Here is a 16482-nt window from a genome sequence, read left to right as displayed (position 1 = left end):
TAAAAGCATTTTTAAGCAAAAACCCAGCATTGTAGTGCTTCAAAATAGTTCTAAACTGGCAGTAAGGGATAGAAACAACCAATGTAAAAATGTTAATCAGTATAATTAATGTTAAGTATATACAAAATGTGAACAATAGTTTTAATAAAATTGCTTCTAGACTATTTAACCGTCTACAGTTATGGCTTATTGAGAAAATATCGATATCCCCTTATGTTTTATACTTAATTGCGAAACTTTAAATGTTAGGATGTTTTGTGATACAACTGACCTAGCACATGTGATAACTCAGACATTTGTTAAATCATTGCTCTCGATTGTAATACCTTTAATAACTCTTTCGTCGAGTTTTTCTTTCTTTTTTTTTTGTTCTTCTTCATCACAACTGATTGACAAAGCGCCATTCAACGGAATTAAACACCGGCTATTTGTTGTTTGTGTAATAGCCATGATAAAATATTAAAAACAAAAATCACGGGCATAATACTCAAGAGGGGCTCAAACACGTCGTGCGTTCGGGTCCCACCCGAGGAACACACAGCGTTACCTATACGTAAACTCTGTCGATCTCTTCATCTATATTTTCCTGTGGCTGTCTGTTCCCTTGTGACGCTATTGCTTTGAATGCAACGCAGACAACAGTAGGGAGCTTTAGATTTTGACGCGCGGACGTTTGAGACGACGAGTGCGTTGGACGTTCTCCTCCCCTGCGTCGCGTTGAAAAGTAGCTTTAGATTACGCTGGGACGCAACGTACAAAAACTAAATCGCGCCCCAGTAATGATCGGTGCATGAAGTAGCTCTCTACGTTGCAAACTGTGCGGACGTAAAAATAGCCCAGAACGCGTGGTGAAAAACTCAGGCGACGCAAGTTAAAAATAGATCCGACTTGACGCGCGCTTCTGCGCATGCTCATAACATTTTTTTTTTATCTCTCTCTCTCTCTCTCAACGTCCGCGCGTCAAAATCTAAAGTTTCCTAGTATGGTTTTCGCCGTGTTGTAGCTCGCAGTGATAATAATGATGATGATTTTCACATTCTCATTCGATGTTTCCATCTCTGTCTCTTCCTTTCTGCCTTAAACTTACGATCCATCCTGACAGACCAGCCGACGTGACGCGGCCGTGACGACGATCCAGGAAAGCCACTACCTCGCCGCTCTCGGCGAGTTCATCCTCCGGTGCGACCAGGAGGAAGTGATGCTGTCCTGGATTCGGAATCGATGCCCAAACATCCTCAACGTCCTACCCATTGGCGAGAGCTCGAAGGCCCACCCCGTGCGAGTCATCGGCGTGGGATGTGGCAACGGTAATGTCCTCCAACATAACTGTTGATGACGGTGGGGCCCGTTTCATAAAACTTGTCATCAGTGACAAGTTGTCATGTGACAAGCTACAGAAATCCTTGCATCTGATTGGCTGAGAGCAAATTTGTCATAGAAATGTGGCAGTTGTCACTGATGACAAGTTTCCGTGTGCACTAATACATCATTAAGTGACTTCATATGTTTGTCAGACATCTCTCCCCACACAAACAACAACACCAACAGTGATAGTAGTGAAAAAAAAATTGAACAATAATCTTAAATCAGTGAAAAGCTACGTTGACGGAAATTAATCGTCTACTATCAAACAAATAGAACGAGTAGAACGATGAACATTTCGTATTAACGCCTAAAATCAAGTTATATCAAATAAGTTATAGTACTATTCCAAGTGTTTTCATATATCAATATCTCGTCTATCTCGGTCACAGTAAGAAAACAAAACAAAACAAAACAAAACCAGAGCACCAAACAACAACTTAAATGAGATGATTTTATAGTCCCATTAGCATTAGTTTCCATTCGCTTGAGCACAAATCTTCACTGATTAGCTATATCTTTTTGACATGAATTCAAGAAAAAGGATTATGTTTTACATCACTTCGTTATTCTATATTATTCATTTTCGTTTACTATTCAGCAACGATATAGTTTGTAGAGGGGAGGAAAAGAAGTTGATAGATTAGATAATTGACGACTAATTCTCCACTTTTTCTTGTTCACATCGATGGGAGACCTGCATTCTTTTTACTTATAAATTGTGATTGTGACTGATGTCACCAGTAACAAGACAGTATTAAACTACTCAATTCAATTCAATTCAATCATTTATTGTCTGATTTAAAAAATACAGAAAATCTTCCTCCACTGGCAAGATAACAGGGCATAACACGACAAGAATAACAAACAGATCACATATAAAAAAGAAAAAAAAATGACTGATAATCAATTAACAACTCGATACATCATCAAACGATATATCGTAACTAATTAAACTGAAATACTAATGAAATGAAGAGGTATGTTTGAGACTATAGAAATAGAACATTAAAATATACTATTGATGCATTGAATCTTTTCAACATGCTGACGTCTGACTATGACAAATATCAAAAATGCAAAGTCATAAATACAAAATTGCACAGGCCCTAAAAATATGTTGGGAGTGAAGCATGTGTGGTGTACATAATGTACATTATACAGAAACCCAGGGATCACATGTCACATGTGTGCCCAAGAAGAACAGGAATAAGAAGAAAAGAATAGAGGTGGAAAAGAATGGAGAGGGTTCCATAGAACAGCTGCCTCTATGGGCACACATTGTAATACAGTGTTGTTATGCAAATATGCATGCACACGTATGCGAAAACATTCCGTGATCATTCCAATAAAATAGCAGAGTGCAACAATGAATGCTGCATAATGTAAATGTAAATCACAGTCCATGTGTGCCCAGGAAGCAAAATAGAAAAGATAGAGGGAAAGAAGCAGAAGATAGACGAGGGGGGGGGGGGGGGAGGGGAGGGATTTCCAGGAAAAGCTGCCTATGTGGGCACACATACAATGTGATATGCTTTACATAAATACATATATCAGGATTCCATTAGTCAATTCACAAAGGGCTGTAAATAACTTGCATAATGAGACATATCGATAAAAGCACATAGAATTGCACACTTATACATGGTGAGCTGTCTTGAAAACTCAAGAATTTCATAAACATTTTTCTTTTTCAAATCCTGACGAAGCTTTTACTGTTTGTGTACATGGCCTCACTTTTCCCTGTAAGTCAACTGGAATATTAAGTATAAGGCCTATATATCTTTAGAGATGGGGACGAAACAGCCTTTCGCAAACGTTGAGGTTTCAGATGCTGTGTGGTCAAACTCACGTTTTTGGAATGAAAAACAACAGAAACAACAACACACGCATGTTACAGTATCCACATTATGTCCCTCTAATTGTCTTTCGATACCACTCGGTAATGGATCATTCCTAGTTTCCATGGAGACCAGGAACCCTCTTTCGCGATAATTTGTTTTCCTTCGACACATAGTCATAATCGTTTTGATATTTTGAGCACTTTCTTTGGTGGTATATATTCTAATTGACAGGAAACGATATATTTTGCAAGAGGCAGTATAAATATATATCTTTAATCATGCTTTTGTTAAAACATAATGACATAATTATACTCCTGGATAAGCTTTTATTGCTTTTAAACAGCAACATGCAGACACCTATTTTCAAAGTGATGATGCTTTACAATAAATGCTGGCCTAAAGTTTGACCCATCTTTTGGTCTGCTTTTGTTTTGCTTTGTTTTGTTTTTATAATAACTCACACATGCGGAACGAAGCTGCCTTTGAGATCTTGTGCTGGAATTTCATGGAGGTGCGCATTTATATACGGATGCCGCCTAAAGCAATGCCGACGTCCCTGTTTTCGAAGTGCTGGTATAATCTTGAAGAAATAACATCTTCCTCTCGTTATTCTGTTTTTTTGCCTTTGGCAAATCGTTATTATTATTATTATTATTATTATTATTATTATTATTATTATTATTGTTATTATTATTATTATTATATACCTGTATATTTCTATATAAACCAAAGGAATCCAGGAATATAAAATAACACCAGATCAAACTATCAAAGGGAGAGTAATGAGGTGTTGCTATCCTCGCCTCATCTGTTTTGCACATGTATTACTGCCGCCGATATCACCTTGTCATAAGAAATCATTGTGATTTTAAAGTTTGCACATAAGTACTTAATGCAATCTCGTCATGGTACAGGTATAATGGACACCCAGATCCTGAGAGAGATGTGTGCGCTGAGCAGCCATATACACCAGACCGCGATCGAGCCGAACCAAGCAGAGCTCTTTCGCTTTAAAGAGAGGATAGCAAGCGACGACGGACTGAAATCAATATCGATAGACTGGACGCAGACCACCACGGAATTGTTTGAGGTAAGAGATGGTCTTTGCAAAAACAATCGTCTCCATACAAATACTGATAATTTGCTCACTTGAGCATATAATGAGATTTACTATCACGTTGACGCACTATCATGATTGTCAATTCAAGATATTAAAACAAAAATATGTACAGGAAAAACAATCATGACAGTAGAAAGAAAAATCAGAACACTTGATATAACGCGCTTCCTGTAATCGTTTTGGCTTTATTATGATCACCATGATCAGTACTGTTTTGTTTATTAATTGTTGAGTCATTCGTGTCTTGCTATGGTCTTACCGGTATACTCCTTTTAACATTTTTTTTTCCTCAAACGCTTTATCGAATAAAAAGAATTACTAGAATAGACAGAAATCAGGTTAAGGGACCTAAGACTTATTTCCAAAGCGGAAAGAAGGAAAACATATTCCAGAAATAGTCCAATTAATCTCTGACAGATTTGAGTCAATCCTGCCCGAAAGAACTTTGACTCTTTGGTGTAATTATCCTCAGTACTTTAAGGCACTTGAGTAAATGAAATGTCTTGTTTATTCTTTACCGAAAAATAACAATGCGCTAGGCAATTTATGGTGCACCGCAAATCCTTAGTATAAATACTGACATTGATCATGTCAATCTAGACTTTTGGCAGATGTCTGTGATATGACCGAGAATTGCTCTTGTGGTTAACTTCAGGGCATGGCATGGAACTGAACTCACCTTTTTTTTTTTAATCCTAACCAGAAAGCGTTTGAATTCCAAAGCCTTCACCTCGATATAGTGCACTAATTCTTCACAAATTACTCACGACGTGATCGTGTTATTACAAGACTGATATCAATCTAGCCCAAACAGTTTTCTTTTCGTGTATCCAGTGCTGTCTTCTATACACAAATCATGGATAGTTTTTTCCTCTCCTTTCTGTAGTAGCTCTTTATGCCATGCACGAGTAGATGCGTGTGTGTGCGTGTGTGTGTGTGTGAGAGAGAGAGTGTGTGTGTACGCGTGTGTGTGTGCCTTTATGTGTGTGTGTTTCAGTCAATGTAGATGGAGAATTATGCAGCTTTTTGTTGTTTCATTGCATTTCATCATCAACGACCGATAAACTATCACTAAACAGCATCATCACTGATCATTGCACACAGTTTATGGACATAATCAGTTATTAGTATAGTGCAGCGAAGCGTCTGAAATTATTCAATTTTCTCCTCCGTCTGCCCGTCTCCTTTTCATTTATCAATCTCTCTTTACTCATACTGTATGTATAAAAAGTGTGTGTGTAAGTTCATTTCTGCTTTGTGTAACAGTAACAATCTATGAAAACAACACGTTGTTAACGTAAAGCTGTATATTGCATGATATCCCAATACTCTCTTCATTGTCTGGAATTGTGTACCTTTTATTGTTTGTTGTTGATAACCTTCCTATATATTTTGCTCTTATGTTTTGAGGCGTCGTCATTTGCTTATTTCTATATAAAAAGTATCATCCCGGCATTTTACCCGAGAGTTTACCGGCGATGCATTTCATACTACACCGTCACCCGCGAGTTTGCCGGGAAGTCTCGGTGAAATTTGCTAAGCATGAAAGGGGTATTAGTGTTGGGAGGGGGTGGAGGTGATGGGAATCGAATATTATTTCCATCGCATACAATACTCCCGCTTTTCAACAAAACACGGCTTCATTCGTTGATGCATTTACATACGTTTCACTTCGCTTTAAATATGGATAAACACTTCTTTGCTCATCTATTTATTCATTTTTCCATTTATGTTCTTTTCCATTTCCAGCAGAAACATTATAAATATTTTTCAGAAATTGAGTGCACAAATTACATCACAATGCATTATAAAAGAAATTTATAAGTTTGTAGAATATTGAATGAATACAGAAATGCTGGAAATGGGAAGGAATACTTAAAATGCTTGTAGGAGGCATTCCACTCACCTAGGCAACAAATATACATTTATGAGTGCTGTACTGTTATACATAAGAAGCTGAATCAAGAAACAAAAAGACATAAAATTCCAACTGATTACGTGGTGTGAAGATAAAACGACAGAGGACTATTACAAGACGAGAATTTATGGATGCGGGCTGGAGCCGCTCAGCAATAATTGCTTGATTGATAGTGAGCTGCAAGTTAATAACCGTCACCTCAAACACCGGGGAAAGAAATAAACAAACTAAAAGTTACAAAATATCTACTGTGCCGTTACTTGTATGAGCATTACGATTTGTTCTTTTTTCTATCAAGCAACCGGTTCCTTTTCACAGAAAAGGTTGAACTAATCGACATCTAATCATTTGCATCTCAGTTAACAGGCGCGATGCTATCTCCTCTTTTTGGCGCCAATTTTTTATTTCCCAGACTAGTAAACAATTTGTGTACGGACGTTCTTTGCAATTTTTGTCGGGCGTTTACTATCGTATAAACAGCTTAATCTTTTTTTTTCCGTTTTGGGTTTGTGCCCATGGTGACCTTTTATTCCTGATGGTAGATAGTCTTTTATCACAAATCTTTTAATTTGAACAGTATAGAGTAATCTTAAAACTTCGAAAGGATTATGGTGGAAATCATTCATCATCTCAAATAATCAATTTAGATACAGCAACGAACAAAATACGTTCCACAATATACCACATACAGCTCAATCGCTCGCTGAACACACAGTGTAAGGCAGGGGTATAATATAGCACAGTATATTTTGGTATCACACTTGTAATTACTGTGTATAATAGATGGCATTTTCATCTCGTTCCGAGCAAGAATAAGTAATGAATAGCTCTCTCGAACACAATGATATCGGCCAAAAAAAGTCGAAGTAACGACAGAAGAGCAACTGTAGAATTATTGCTGACAAAAAAAAAGCAGAAGAAAGAGGTATAAATGTAGACGTATGATAACAAACAGAGAAAATAAAGATAATAAAATGAAAATACAAGAAGATCAGAGTGAGGTAAGACTGAGAGAAAGAAGTTCAAGTTTATTGGCATTTGTTTCCGACCAGCAAGCAACATATTGAAGTTCGAATAACAATGCGATGATTTTGTTCATGCTCGGGGGCACATCTCTTTTAAAGCAAAAGAAAATAAAAACTTGTGGCGAGCGTGTCCTTAGTATGAATAAGTGTGATAATAAGGCAGTAATGTACGGATTCTGAGAGATGACGATAGACATTGGGACAGGAACAGCTGGGACAAGGACACGGACAAAGACAGAGACTTAAAGATAGAGAATTAAGGAAACGCAGGTGGACAGGAAGAAAGAGCTCTAATATAGAGAGCTCTACGGATACATACATCGTACAGTGATATAGGGAGAAGATACAAGTAGGAAGCAAGTAACCATGGTAACAGAGATAAAGAGACAGAGAGGTCTGGAAAAGCAGGAGAGAAAGAAGAACATACATTGCATCTTTATGTTCCATTAAACCACTGAAAGGGATCGTGTATTGGTTTAGGTGAGGATCCAATTTGCAACTTTTTGGGAGATACTTAGAAATGACTTCATGAAATATGAAAGAGCACGCAATTCTAAGTGGCATTCAAAGTTTATTTGATGAAAAACAATTTTGAAATGGCTGAGGTATGTCCAAAAATAAAGCAAAACAAAGCGACCCTAATAAAAAAAGGGTCCCACCATGCAGTCCTTCTAATAGGGTCGCTTTGTTTTGGATATCTCAGCCATTTGAAAACTAATTTCTATCAAATAAACTTTGAATTTCTCTAAGAATTATAGCTTCTTTCATATTTCAAAGAGGTTTCTCATTGTCTGAAAAATCATCATCAAAAAACTTTGGAAACCTGAAGCACCATCTCAACCGAAACTGTACCATCCCTTTAAAATATGAGAGATTGACACAATGTTTTTCAGCCTGATTGAATTCAGATCTGTCATTCTGTTTTACCCCTTTCTTTTCTGTAACTTTAACTTTTCTCTTTCACCTCAAATGAAATATCTTGGTCTTCGCATTATTTTGTAGACCCGATATCATTCGTTATGATGTCAATGACTTGCTGTTTTCATTCAGTAAGAACGAAGACCGGTCTCCCTCTCTCTCTCTCCATCTCAACTCAAATTAAGCATCTTATAAAAGTCTTCGCACCCTTTGGAAGACCCGATGCCATTACTTGAGGGTTTTGCGTGTGTGTGTGTGTGTGTGTGTGTGTGTGTGTGTGTGTGTGTTCATTACTTTAGTACTGACTCCGCAAACATTTGTGCATAAACAGACTCTCAAAGGTCGACTATTTGAGACGATCTGGTAGCTTTGTCATTGATGTTTACCAAGGACTTCATCGTGTTTTCCTGTATGGAAAATATTAATTCCATGAATTTGACCCACAAGGATATCGATTTTCACTCCTTTGTGTTCTTTGCTATATACTTGAGTTATCATTTATATTTGAAATAACAAATACGGCATATTTTTCTTTCTTTCTTCCGTGCGTTCGGTTTGCCTTGTATGGCGGAGCGTGGAGGGTTTGTTAGTCATCATTGAATTACATGAATGAGGGTATTACCGTCCAAGCCGGCTAATGCCGAGGACTTGCAAATTTACTCAGGGTGTTCTACGCATGCATGCTATGTTTGCCTACGTGATCTGTACTCAGGAGTGCTTGAGGATGCGGTGTTTTTTTTTTTTTATTTTTTTTATTTTATTTTTTTTTAATTCATCTGTACTGGTGGAGTCATTCAAGCGCGGATGTTTCGTTTTGAAGTGAACAATCTTTCTTGTTCGTGTATGTGGGCGTACGCTTATGACTCTGTGTGCACATCTGATATGTATATGTTGTACAATTTGTGCATATTGTTTGCGAATGTCTGCGTAGGTGTTGTTTTTACCTGTTTGTACCTTCGTCTCGCTTACGTGTCTTTGCTATATCACCCACTCGTGTCCATCACGGTCCATTTCAGTAACGATGATGTTATGCCGCTTGCAATGGAATAAAAAAAAAGGTCAGTTGAATAAAGACGGCTTGCTCTGCATTCGATGGAGTTGTGTACGTTCTGACTATACACACACACACAGACACACACACATACAGAATCTTAGCAATCTGCAAATACTGATTTCAAGAAAAGATCGCAGTTCTTCTTGATCAAAAACGGGTGTTCATGACGATGAAAGAAAAACGTACATGCTTTTATAGTTTTTGTCCATCGCCTCTAGTCTATCCCATGGATTACGAGGAAAAAAAAATGATATTTGACGAGTGATCGTATATGATTCCGACTAATCAAAAAGGGGGAAAACAGCTTATCCAATCGTGGCGAGCCAATGGGGTGGAAAAAAAAAATGGAATCAAAAGGAGCCTGAGCTTTCGAACCTTGCTCGCAGAATCTTCGTCAGACGCAAAATGACCAATTTTGCTTCTTATTTTGCATTATTCTGACGAACACTCTGCCAGGATCAAAAGCTCAGACTGTTGACTCCTGTTTGCTATTTAAAAAATACATTGTGTGTATAGGTGAGTGTGTGTGTATTTTTGTGTCTTCGTATTTTTGAATTTTGTTGAACATAGACAGTGTATGTATGCTCATTGACCAACGTTAGATATAAGGAACTACTAGTATATAGTTAGGCATATAGGGCCTACGTGTACTGAGCGACAAGGAAAAAGATATAGGCCTAATGCTGACTTACACGGAAAATCTCTTGTGCGCAACAAAGTCAATGTATAAACCAAAATACCCGGTCTTTTTCCTACACGTGCAGGTCACGATGAACCAGCGGGCTGCGAACGGGTCGTATCCAAGGGTCCACTTCGTACACATGCTGCAGATGCTATATCACGCACGGGACATGGAGAAAACCATCGCGAACTATTACAGGGTGCTTCACGATGGTGGCGCTCTGCTCATTACAATCGCATCGAAAAGTAATTGTTTTGCTTGGTTTTGTTTCGTTCTGTTCCGTCTGCTTTCGTCATCTTCATTATTATGCCTTTGCTATATAGTTTGCGTGCAATGTCATAGTTGCGTAATGACTGAAGACTCGAGGAGAGACATCATTACTGTCAGGAAGCAATCCCCCCTTATTACACTTTTCATATGTTGATCATGATCATCATTCTACAAACAACAACAAAAAAGAACGCTTAGAAAGTCTATGTCACTCAGGTCCAAAGAAAAGGACACTTATTGTTCTCCTCAAGAAATGGTTCCTACTGGCATTTGTCAGGCTGCAAAAAGTTAATGGAGGGGTGGTGAAGAAATAAAGTAGAGCGATTGTCCTGCGACAGTCAGAGATTGACAGCTATACGATGTACATCATAGTTTGTAATTTACGAACGAAACGCGCAGGAAGTTGTCGGCTCCTGACATTTGCTCCAGCTATATGTATACGGAGATCACGGACAATCTATTTTGGTTTGATACAAGGCTATCATGAAACATTGCTTTATTTTCATGAAAAGTCCCTTTAAACGGCACAGATGGTTTACACTCAGTGACCCATAATTTTAGACAGGGTAGGTAAAAAGGAAAGATGGAATTACTGATATCGAGTCCCCATACAAACTAGAAAATTTAACCTTTAATCAACTGCAATCATGGGGATTTTATGGTTCTTTGAAGTCACTTCGTCAAGCAAAATGAATATGATTCGATTTTCTGCTTGGGATCACGTTTATACTCAATTGGGAAGGGTGAAAAGAAAACACTACAACAGCAGGAAACGGCAAAGACAGGAAATCTATGTTGAAACGCGATTGTTATCGGCCTCGCACCTGACGTTGATTGGAATTGTCAGATGTGTCAGAACTGGGCCCTGTGGGTTACACCAGAGGGGCTGGTATCGCTACATTCGATGACTAACCACGCACTGAACATATTGGCAAACAATCTGAATTCTCATCTTACCACCAAGACCCGGCATATATCGTTGACCTGCTTGGCTATTCTTGTGAAACCAAAGAGTTTAAAGGAGAAATCCAGTCCAAACATAAGTTAGTCTCCCCACCCCCCTCCCCCCCCCCAAAAAAAAAGTAAAATCTTACGAGTTCAACGGTTAAACTTTGACTGAAATCGGATGAAAATAAGAAAGTTCTGACATTTTGAAATTTTGCTTGTTTTTGCAGAACAATTCTTGTACAGTGGATGTGAATAATTGTATGCAAATGAGTGAGCTATCATAACCTCACAGTTTTCCATTGATTACGTACAGAAAAGACAAAAATTGAATGTTTCTGTAATTGAACTCTGAAACATGATGTTTTCCTTGTTGAATAACTTCAAAATAGTGATCAATTAGATATACACGAGTACCAGTGTATGAACCTCTGGCATAATTGCGTTTAAATAAAAAAATGGGAAATTTCATTAATTACATTTCATTAATTACATTTCATTAATCACATTTCATTAATGTACAAACTATAAAGTATATCGCAAGTTGTGAGTGGATAACACGCTCACTTTTACATTTGCATATTCAAATTCACCATTCAAGAACTGTTTCCTAAAAAAAAAAAAAAAAAAAAAAAAATTAGCGAAACTTCAATAAGTATTATCTATGTCACAACTTCTTTGCTTTTCACCCTATTTCGATCATGATCTTACTGTTGAACTCGTAATATATTACTCTTTCTCATCGAACTAACCTGTATTATTTTTTTCTAGATATCCCCTTTAAGCTTGAAGTTCCTTGGTAAAACCTAATATGATTGATAACCACCGACATGGCAAAGACGCTTGTCAGTCGTGTGTAATTATGATTGGCTGACAGTTGGTTTCCGATGATCTGATGTGCCATGAAGTCAGTTGATTTGCGATTCAGTCTGTACAGTGCGAATTTATTACCGGAGGAAGTTTCAAATTTAGAAGAAAGCCTATCGTTGGCTTCTTACGATTTAACTTTAAAGGAAACCAAAACCCAAAGAGAAATGTGGATTGAGTGAAAGAAGTAACATTAGTAGAACACATCAGTGAAAGTTTGAGGAACATTGGACAATCGATGCAAAAGTTATGAATTTTTAAAGTTTTGGCGTTGGAACCACTAGATGAGGGGACTTCTTGAGTTTGTAACATCATGACTGTGTGGACAATAATAAATAAAGAAAATATAAAGAAAATTCAACATGCTTTCACTTTTCTAGCGCAATGAAAGAGTACTTGACTAACCGCTTTCAGAGAGCAGGTGAAATATCATTACCCTAAACCAATTAGTATCAAGTTGATGGAATATGTAATTTTCCTGAAAAATGAATTTTTGTGGAATTGTCTTTATATTTTCTTTATATTGTTGTCCACACTTGACGTCCTTAACTCTAGTAGTCTCCTTATCCAGTGGTTATAACACCAAAACTTGAAAAATTCATAACATTTGCATCTATTGTCCGATTTTCCTCAAACTTTCACTGATATGTTCAACTAATGTTGCTGCTTTCACTCAATCCACATTAGTCTTTGGGTTTGGGTTTTCTTTGATTCTGGTGAACCATGTTGACCGAAATAAAGGTCCCCTCAAAAATCTTCGAAAATTTGAGAGAAGGCGAGTGAAAACGATATACACGATCAAAACTTTCGGCCATGCTAGCGTACTTTTATCACGTGACATCACGTTGCTATGGACATTTCGAGAGTATTAATACTGCGTATGTCTCATTACACACGCACTCCCTCACCCGAAAAGTCATACAATCCTATAGGGTAATAAAGTCACCGAAATATATTATTTAGTCTTCAATATTTTCTGCATAAGCTGTGTCACAGTATGTCTATTTCAAGGTCCCAATATAGTGGAGATCATGAGTGGATGATGATTATGCTAACGTCACCATGGTTACAGCTGACCAAAGTGTTCCATCAGTCTATCCATCTCACACTTTTCCTGTATGGTTTGATTGACTGATTATCCATTTTGTGGACTACTATTTTCTGTTAACGACTTCATACTGCTCGTTATGATTGCTGTTTTTGCTTTGATTTGCAGAAAATAATGAACTGTACAAGTCATTCCAGGGCCTGGAGGCGAAGCGGGGAAAACGAGAGCAGAAAAACAAGAAACGCTATAGTGACGATGTCATACGCGTCCTGCGACGTCTCGGGCTAAAGTACGACGTGGAGAACGTCGCCTATCACCTGGATATTACCAAGTGTTTCGACGAGAAGTCCGACAGCGGGCGACTCCTACTCGACTTCATCTGTCTGACGAACGCCGCGCAAGTCTATCAAACGCTCCCCAACGCCGACCGCGAGCGGTTGATGAAGAGACTGGTTGATTCATGCGAGGAACATGCGGACGGGCGCGTAACTGTGCGCCTAAGTTTTGACGCGATCGTCGTCAAGAAACGAGAGGGACAGAGTCTGCGCACAACCACGGATTCACTGTCACAGGCAGCCGACGCGCTTGGACGCGATTAGCTAGAGAACTGTCCTCCACATAGCAACCCGTGTTTTAAGTTATTCCTGTCTTAGCAACTGTATCTCTCCGACATGGGTCGATATATTTGGGAGTGAAAATATAGCAGTAACTATCTATTTACGTTCGTATTCGTATTAGAATGATCAAATTATGTATTATATTCCCACAATCATTTATACATTTTGGGAAGCGTATGTAAGCATTTTCATGATGACATGCTTTGAAATCCAAAAGTAAGTGGTAGAACAGTGATCCAAGAATTGATCAAGTGCCAGCAAGTGACAAGAAATAAAGCGACAAAAGCAGACACCCTAATCACATGGAAAAGTGTTCCTGAAGAGAAATCTTTGCTCATTTTAAGAGAAGATTTCAGCTTGTAGATTGAAAAGTGATAATGAGAGAAAGGCCTGGTGCTTGCCTAAATGACAGTGCTCCATGCTCTCCCTGATACTCTTTCGGTGCTATCATAAAAAAGAAGCTTCAAATTGGCAACCCCTGCACTCTGTAAAAGACCGTCATGCCCATACATCATTCCCCCGCGAATGCGCTGATACGTGACTATTTAGGGACCTCACAATTGATTTCCGCTATTATGATTATCGCATGCAGCTGCATCTGTATTCCGATCTATATAACATTGTGCCGATATGAACATAACGTGAGGACGTAATCCCCCCCCCCACACACACACACAGTTTTCCGTGGTTTATATCTGATTTTTCTTCTTTTCTTAATAGTTAATTTGATAATAATTACGACAAAGCAAACTTAGGGGTGGAGGCTTCTAGATAAAAGAATGACGTCTTTCATAATGATCTCCTTACATTAAATCTGTGTGGAAAGCTACGTTTGGCTGCGACCGTATGGTGATGCCAACCAGAAAGTCTCTCTATATACCACGCACATACTCGAACTTTTATGGAAACAGAGAAATACCACCAAATGAAGACTAGACAGGCGGAATAGGCATTAAGGTTATTCACACACACCAACCTATTATAGTGGTATAGTATACATACTGCAAAAGCATTGGCGCAGGACATCGCGCAGTAGTTAAGATTGTGGTTATCAATAATTACTCTTGGCGCTTTGACGAAGTCTCAGATTGTTGAATAATGCGTGTATGTGTCAATTAAAAACACACGAATAATGATCAGTGATATTCCAACACAAGCAATAAGAAGTATAGGCCTACCTTCTACGCGTTGACATTCTCAACTGCCCTGCACAAAAGGCAAAAGGGTTAAAAAGGGGGGGGGAGGAGATGGTGACATGACAACAAGACCCACTTATCATGCAAAAGCAATGGCAAGTTTGTCCAAAAAAAAAAAAAAGAATCAGTGATCTTAATTATTCTATACGAAAAACTCATTTCACTGCTCTAAAGCGCATTTCAGGAACTTTAGGAGCTACAGAGTTAGTGCAGGGAAAAGATGATGCTGTTTTTGCAGATCTTTCGACGAGCTCGCTGTGCTGGGTGTTATACGGTCTTAGTATCGCTTTCACTGTCATTTAATATTTTCTTCTCAACCCCCACCGTCGGCGCTCTGCGACGCCATCCAAAAGAGGGAGCTGAAAAAGAGAAAGAAACGCGGCATCATTGTTTTCTCCTGTTGATCGTTCTAACCTTCGTTATGGGACGATGGAATACCCCGTACATGCAAGCGTTATCGCGTCTTTCCGTCGGTAAAAGTAACCAATATATTGGGGTTTTTGATTATTTAAGTACATATATATATATTGTTCAAAACAAAATCATGTATCGTTGAGCGTCGTAATGAATTGTAGAATAGTAGGTGAACGAGTCTTTTTGTGGATATTGGTTTTAACAAATATTTTACCAAATAAACTTATTGTATTTATGTAAAGTAAATGTCATTCTCGCTACTGACTGAATATTTCTTGCTGCATGCATGGAAAACACTGTGAGACATGGATGTTTATGTATGCTTGTTGTTATTTTTCTCTTTTTTCTTTTTTTTTTTTGGGGGGGGGGAGGGGGTGTCCATTGACATTTGTTAAAGTACAAATGAGACCGTATAATGACACTACTTTTTTTCGGCTGCTTTATCAAAAAAGTAAAGTAACTGCAGTTGGATTCACTGAAGCGATCCTCCTAAAGCGTAATCCCCCCCCCCCCCCCCTTCCTTCCCGGCTCGAAATCAAAGCCCAAATATAAACGGGGAGTGAGTGAAAGCAGCAATCATTAGTACAGTACAACAACAACAAAGCAGTGAAAGTTTGAGGAAAATCGGACAATTCGTTCACAAGTGATGAATGTTTGAATGTTAAAAGTTTCGGTGCCGGCATCACTGGATAAAGAAACCATTACACTCCATGACGTCACTATGGACAATATAAAGACACGAAAAAAGAAATTCATATTTTTTTATTTTTTTTTTACTCTTTTCTAGCATAATGAAAGAGTACCTGACTTACCCCTTCCAAAAAGCAGGGGGAATGATATTACCCTTGACATATTTCAGTAACAAGTCGTGGAATGTGTACTTTTCATTAAAAAAATGTAATTTGATGGAATTCGTAGATTTCTTTAATATATACCAAGGAATAGCGCTCTCCCCCCCCCCCCCCATCTTTCTCCCTACCTCTATCTTGCTCTCTCCCTCTCCTCTCTTTTCCCGTTCTTTGTCGTCACGTCCTTCTTTTTTCCCCTTTTCTGATCTCTGACATCCTGTTTGCGAAATGACGTGATTGGTCAGCCGTCAGCATCCCGTAACGGATGAGCAAGTTTTCACACCTATCAGTCGGTCAATTGCCGAGGTGCACTCTCTGGACAGATTCGCATCAGCAGGATAATGTAAGGCTGGA

The 16482-nt window shown here is 38.4% G+C and overlaps 1 protein-coding gene across 5 annotated transcripts in view; it reads left to right on the top strand.

The window, feature by feature from the left end:
* The window catches only part of LOC140246259 (histamine N-methyltransferase A-like), a 59156-nt gene extending 43670 nt beyond the window's left edge, over positions 1 to 15486 (top strand). For all 5 annotated transcript variants that reach the window (XM_072325718.1, XM_072325719.1, XM_072325722.1 and 2 more), the window contains 4 exons: positions 1103 to 1307; positions 4121 to 4296; positions 10006 to 10168; positions 13222 to 15486. In XM_072325718.1, coding sequence (XP_072181819.1) covers positions 1103 to 1307; positions 4121 to 4296; positions 10006 to 10168; positions 13222 to 13652 — 975 coding nt within the window. In that variant the 3' untranslated portion in view covers positions 13653 to 15486. The remainder of the gene's footprint in view (positions 1 to 1102; positions 1308 to 4120; positions 4297 to 10005; positions 10169 to 13221) is intronic.
* Positions 15487 to 16482: the final 996 nt, after the last annotated feature.

The sequence above is a fragment of the Diadema setosum genome, chromosome 2, assembly GCF_964275005.1.
Source record: "Diadema setosum chromosome 2, eeDiaSeto1, whole genome shotgun sequence".
In the NCBI taxonomy this organism is placed as follows: domain Eukaryota; kingdom Metazoa; phylum Echinodermata; class Echinoidea; order Diadematoida; family Diadematidae; genus Diadema; species Diadema setosum.
The sequence above is the reverse complement of the archived record's forward strand: the minus strand, read 5'-3'. Positions and strand labels throughout refer to the sequence as shown.